Source organism: Quercus suber, unplaced genomic scaffold (genome assembly GCF_002906115.3).
Source record: "Quercus suber isolate HL8 unplaced genomic scaffold, Cork oak 2.0 scaffold_94, whole genome shotgun sequence".
NCBI classification, from domain to species: domain Eukaryota; kingdom Viridiplantae; phylum Streptophyta; class Magnoliopsida; order Fagales; family Fagaceae; genus Quercus; species Quercus suber.
Genome location: NW_027069559.1, coordinates 421,032 through 427,045, shown reverse-complemented (window position 1 = coordinate 427,045; position 6,014 = coordinate 421,032). Strand labels below are relative to the sequence as shown.

Sequence of the window (6,014 nt, the reverse complement as noted above, 5' to 3'; positions counted from 1 at the left end):
TGGATTTTATGAGAAAGAGAGAGAGATTTGGTGTTGTAATCTTCCCAATATGAGAGAGAGAGAGAGAGAGAGAGAGAGGGAGAGGAGATTACGTGTATATATATCAAAACCTTATTCTATAGTGATGTGGGCACCTCATTTTTCTTATTAAAATCATACCCTTTTGTGATACACTATTACTATACTACCCAACGTGTCCTATTCAGCTATTCTCATTAATTCTAGACGAATTTTGAGTTTGAAACTAAGAAAGTGCCCCTGAATAAGAAGCGCCCCATTTATACTTCATGCGTGTATATGAGAGAGAGAGAGAGAGAGAGAGAGTTATATAAATCTTCATTTTGCTTTGGAAGAAATGATTTCTCATTTTCTTCTCAATATTTTTTGACCTTTCCTCTTCTTCTTCCCTTCACTTCTCTACTAAAAACTCATGGATTCTCTCCTAGTTTCTCCTTTGTATTTCACTTCTTCATGCATGAACTAGTTCCCTCGTCTCCCTTTCTCAAGTCCAACAAATATATATTACTCTCAACTCTCAACCTACAAGTTATAACTAGAACTTACAAACACAAATATCAATCACTATGGCTTCAATGAACTGGCTGGGTTTCTCTCTTTCCCCACAAGAACTCCCATCCCAGCCTTCTGATCAAGATCACTCTCAAAACGCAGTCTCTCGCCTTGGCTTCAACTCTGATGACATCTCTGGCACTGATGTCTCTGGCGAGTGCTTTGATCTCACTTCTGACTCAACCCCTCCATCCCTCAATCTCCCTCCTCCTTTTGGCATACTCGAAGCTTTCAATAGAAACAATCAACCTCAAGGTTTTTTCTTTTTTCTCTCACCCCACACTTTTTCCTCTTTTTTTTTTTTTTTTGCATTATATTTTCTTGTACAACTTTAAGCCTTAAAACCCTAAGCTTCTTTTTGGTTTTCACAAAGCATAACAAAATCATCTGGCTGTGTTTGTACTGTGAAAAAGTAAAATAAAAATACTTGAAATTGCATTCTTATCTTCAAACTTCAAGCAGTCAGAGCTATTTTTTCTTTTTCTTTTTCTTTTTTTTTTTTAAAAAAAGAAAAAATTGGTGCAAGAGGAAAAATTAATAATATTATTATACAAAGTGAAAGATTCTGATTTATTTTTGTCCCTTTTTTACTTTTTTTTTTTTATTTTTTTTTGCAGATTGGAATATGAAGAGTTTAGGAATGAACTCAAGTGCAAACTACAAGACCACCTCAGACCTGTCTATGCTAATGGGTAGTTCATGCAGTAGCCAAAGCCTTGAAAACCAAGACCATCAGCCAAAGTTGGAGAACTTTCTTGGAAGACACTCTTTTGGCCATCATGATCAAAGCACTGCATACAATAACACTACTGGTGACTACATGTTCAACAACTGTTCATTACAGCTTCCTTCTGAGGCAACAAATGGTGTATCAAATAGTACTGCTGGTGATGGTGGTAGTGGTAGTGGTAATGGTAGTATCAATAACAATAGTTCTATTGGGTTGTCGATGATCAAAACCTGGCTGAGGAATCAACCAGCACCACAGACTCAGCAAGATAATAATACTAATAAGAATGATGGTGGTGCAAGTGGTGGTGGTAACAATGGAAGCCTAACAAGTGCACAAACCTTGTCTCTTTCTATGAGCACAGGGTCACAATCAAGCTCTACTTTGCCGCTTCTTACTGCAAGTACTGCCGGCGGTGGAAGTGGTGGAGAGAGTTCTTCATCAGATAATAATAAGCAGCCTAATGCCACAACTGGGCTCGATAGCCAAACTGGTGCTATTGAGGCAGTGCCAAGAAAGTCTATTGATACATTTGGACAAAGGACTTCTATTTATCGTGGTGTAACAAGGTTTGTTAACAAAATCCATGAGATTTTCTTCATTAGTATCCTTTGCATGCTTGTACTTCAATAGTAGACTTATTCTAGTTGTTTGTGTGAAATATAATTGTTTAATGGGGTTGGATTTTACAGGCATAGATGGACGGGAAGATACGAGGCTCATCTATGGGATAATAGTTGTAGAAGAGAGGGACAGACTCGTAAAGGAAGGCAAGGTACATCATATAATTTTCTGCCAATTGCTGCATCTCCAATTTGGAAAGTGTTTCTTATCTATAATGTTAGACTAAAGTAACCTTAATGCTGTATTAACTCTTGTTTTTCTTATGTGGGTTTTTTCTCATATCTTGATGTGGGACTTCCTCAACCTTCTTGCAGTTTATTTAGGTAAGTTTAAAAGGACCTTTTGTACTCTTTTTTCTTAAGCTTATTACTCAATTTTATTTTATTTTATTTTTTTCTTGTTGCTTATGCCCTTTCTGTTTTAATTTTATGTAGGTGGTTATGACAAAGAAGAAAAGGCAGCTAGAGCTTATGACTTAGCGGCATTGAAATACTGGGGAACCACTACCACTACAAATTTTCCAGTAAGTTTCCACCTTTCTTATCTTTTCCAATAAATTAAAGTGATTCACAGTTAGTGATTTCCAAGTCATTCTTCTTATTTACTTTATTTTAGGGCGCAAAAAAACTTGAATTTCAAAAATTTACTCAATGTTGGCATTGCCATTGACATACAGTACTTTTACCTAAAGACAGTGGAGAAATTTTAGGAATATTATATTAAGATGCACACTATACATGTTCTTATACTCATATAAAGTATCCACATTAACTGGGATGTTGTCTACCAAAATATGTTAAGAGTTTTGTTTGCTGATATTTTACATCTTTGTTGCTTTTTTAATGAAAAAAATTCAGATTAGCAACTATGAAAAAGAGTTGGAAGAAATGAAGCACATGACCAGGCAAGAGTATGTTGCGTCTCTGCGAAGGTACATAAAAAATTATACTTCTCTATGCTACAATACTATGTTTGTTCGATGAATCAAGATCATGGAGTTCTGGATTAAATAATTATACAATAAAAATTTTTCTTGGTGCAGGAAAAGTAGTGGTTTTTCTCGGGGTGCATCTATTTATAGAGGTGTAACAAGGTAATGTACTAATGCGTGATGAGAATGAAATAAAAAATTTTAAAAAAAAAATCCCCCAATCTATCTTATTCATTTCCAGTAGTCTTTATTATTTACTTTTGTGGAGGTTGTATCCTCTCTTTTGAGTTGAATTTCATGTTGTGGATTTTTTATATGCTGCAGCCCAATGCTTTTAACTTTTGTTGAATGTGTTGCACTTCCACTTCTACTCTATCAGATAAAGTGTAACTTTTATGGATTTAAGTCGCTCTTAAAATAAAGAAAAAAAACATTGTATTCATGCAAAGCAATCTGTCTCTTAACTAAGCTATAATGTTCCTAAGTTGATCAAGTATAATCGCCAATATTCTTGAGCGGTTATGATAGAGGAGCAATATGCTTTTTCTTAACTAAGCTATAATGTTCCTAATTTGATCAATTATAATCCCAATATTCTCGAGCTGTTATGATAGAGGAGCAATATGCATTTTCTTATACAGCTTGTAATGTGTGTTTTTTGTAACAGACACCACCAACATGGACGTTGGCAAGCAAGGATTGGAAGAGTTGCGGGGAACAAAGACCTTTACTTGGGAACTTTCAGTAAGTCTCTTTTTTCTTTTTCTTTTTCTTTGGGTGCTTGTGATATAAATAGGCCAGTTACGTCAAAGCACTATACCTTCCAAACCTAAATTACCAATTCTTCCAAAAATTAATATAATTGTTTAACCAATATTCTCACAGAAAATGAGATAAGAAGTAAAATGGAGCATGAAATACCCTAATTGATTTCTAAGAATATAATTGTGTTTTTAATTTTGTTGGTACGCTATACTAATTAGTTCAACTTTTCTTTTTCTTTTTCAATCTAGGCACCCAAGAGGAAGCGGCTGAGGCTTATGACATTGCTGCCATTAAGTTCCGAGGACTGAATGCAGTGACAAACTTCGACATGAGCAGATACGATGTAAAGAGCATACTCGAGAGCAGCACATTGCCAATTGGCGGGGCAGCCAAGCGATTGAAAGATGTTGAGCAGGCTGAAATGACTGTGGATGGACAAAGAACAGATGATCATGACAACGTGAGTTCTCAGCTAACTGATGGAATCAACAATTATGGAGGTGCACCACATCATGGTTGGCCTACTCTTGCATTCCAACAAGCTCAGCCTTATAGCATGCACTACCCATATGGCCAAAGGATATGGTGCAAGCAAGAACAGGATTCTGATCCCCCACATAGCTTTCAAGATCTTCATCAGTTACAATTGGGAAATACCCATAATTTCTTTCAGCCTAATTCAGTTTTGCACAACCTCATGGGCATGGAATCAGCTTCAATGGAACATAGTTCTGGTTCTAACTCTGTCATTTATAGCAATGGAGGAGGTGCAACTGTAGATGGGTATGGAAGCAATGGTGGCTATATAATGCCTTTGACTACAGTGATTGCTAATGAAGACAACATCCAAAACCAAGGAAATAATGGTTTTGGGGATGGTGAAGTGAAGGCACTTGGTTATGACAATGTGTTTGCCTCAACTGATCCTTATCATGCAAGGAACTTGTATTATCTTTCACAACAATCATCAACGGGTGTCGTTAAGGCTAGCACGTATGATCAAGGCTCTGCTTGCAATAATTGGGTGCCAACTGCAGTTCCAACTCTTGCACCAAGGTCTAACAATATGGCTGTTTGCCATGGAGCTCCAACTTTCACAGTATGGAATGATACCTAAAGGAAAGGGAAGAAGAATGCATAGGAAGAAGAATGGGTTTAGGGAAACGAAGGATGTATACACTAATGATTTCCTAATTTTGATTTTTCATTCTCCTCTCTTCCTTCTATGTTTACTAATGACCTAAGGAAGATAGGCTCCTTTTATTTTATTTTTTCTCTTTATTTGGATTCTAACTTTTGCATCATGCAAAATTTAAAAGGGTCTATAGCTGAAGTTCAGCAATAGCAAGTGATAGCTTACATGTTCACTAGCTATGAATTTTGGGAACTTCAGAAATATATGGATGGATCCTCGGAAAGTTTAATTAACCCAACCAGCCTTTGTAATTTTGAATAACATAATGATGATACAAAGAATGGGGTTTCCCTCTTTGTTGTACTCTTTTTCTTTGTGAATGTGATTATGAGTTATGACTCATTATGTGCATGGCATTACAAACGAGGGGTCTCTTAATGAGGCTTTAACTAGTCAAGAATTATGGTGACAATTATTTGACATAAAGATTTTATGAGAGGATAATTCATCAAATGTTATACAAAGAGGAGTTGCTCAAAAAAACAAAGTTGATCGAGTTGGGAAAAGGGGAAATAGAGTAATGAAAATTGCTTATGATCAAGTCACAACAAAAGTTGCTCTTTTTTTAAGTCGGAGATACTTTTGCCACAAATTATGTGATCTTTCAAAGGGCAAAAGATCGAATTTCTCTTGCTAGACGACGTAAAGGTTAGCTTTGACATATATGATATATCTACCAAACCAGGATCCAGGAAGTTGCTTTTCTTGAATATGTGAGTATATGGACCTTCCAAGGTTTTCTTGTTAGCAAGTGGCTATAGGAATATGTATAATTTAAAGTGTCATTGCTCTTTAAACATATGTGTGATTCGTGTTGACTTCGCTAGCTTGTCCAAATTAAGTTAAAAACATTATACTTCTATACCTTAATTTTGGTTACTCTATAATATTTTCATTATACTTTGCCGCTGAACATTATCTTACAAGTGGGCGTTAGGATGGAGTTTGTTGAGGGCCGAATAATGATTTTGATATATTCGTTAAAGACAAACTCAAAGCACATACATACACCAATACATATACAGTGTTATATATCTTTGATTTATGGATGAGGGATAAATAGATCATTCCAGTGACCAATTTTAAATTTGCTCAAGATAGTAAAGTTTCGCTACCTCTATTGCAGCTCGATCGATCGAGGTTAAGTGAACCTCAACTTCAACTCTAGGTTTGACTATTATCAACCGGTTGAAGCCCTC

The 6,014-nt window shown here is 35.9% G+C and overlaps 1 protein-coding gene across 1 annotated transcript; it reads left to right on the top strand.

Annotated features, from left to right (window-relative positions):
- The first annotated feature begins 349 nt into the window (after positions 1-349).
- On the top strand, positions 350-5,111 carry LOC111984882 (AP2-like ethylene-responsive transcription factor BBM1). The gene is made up of 9 exons (XM_024016511.2): positions 350-825; positions 1,188-1,869; positions 1,993-2,075; positions 2,239-2,247; positions 2,359-2,447; positions 2,782-2,855; positions 2,967-3,017; positions 3,523-3,599; positions 3,869-5,111. The coding sequence occupies exons 1-9, from the start codon at positions 585-587 to the stop codon at positions 4,735-4,737; spliced, it is 2,175 nt and encodes a 724-aa protein (XP_023872279.1). The 5' UTR covers positions 350-584; the 3' UTR covers positions 4,738-5,111.
- Positions 5,112-6,014: the final 903 nt, after the last annotated feature.

What these genes read in the sequence shown, in the direction of transcription:
- LOC111984882 (XM_024016511.2), top strand. Translation starts at nt 585, where the DNA reads ATGGCTTCAATGAACTGGCTGGGTTTCTCTCTTTCCCCACAAGAACTC. An exon ending in TATGTTGCGTCTCTGCGAAG is followed by an intron (nt 2,856 to 2,966) that starts GTACATAAAAAA and finishes TTCTTGGTGCAG; the next exon opens with GAAAAGTAGTGGTTTTTCTC. An exon ending in ATTTATAGAGGTGTAACAAG is followed by an intron (nt 3,018 to 3,522) that starts GTAATGTACTAA and finishes TTTTTGTAACAG; the next exon opens with ACACCACCAACATGGACGTT.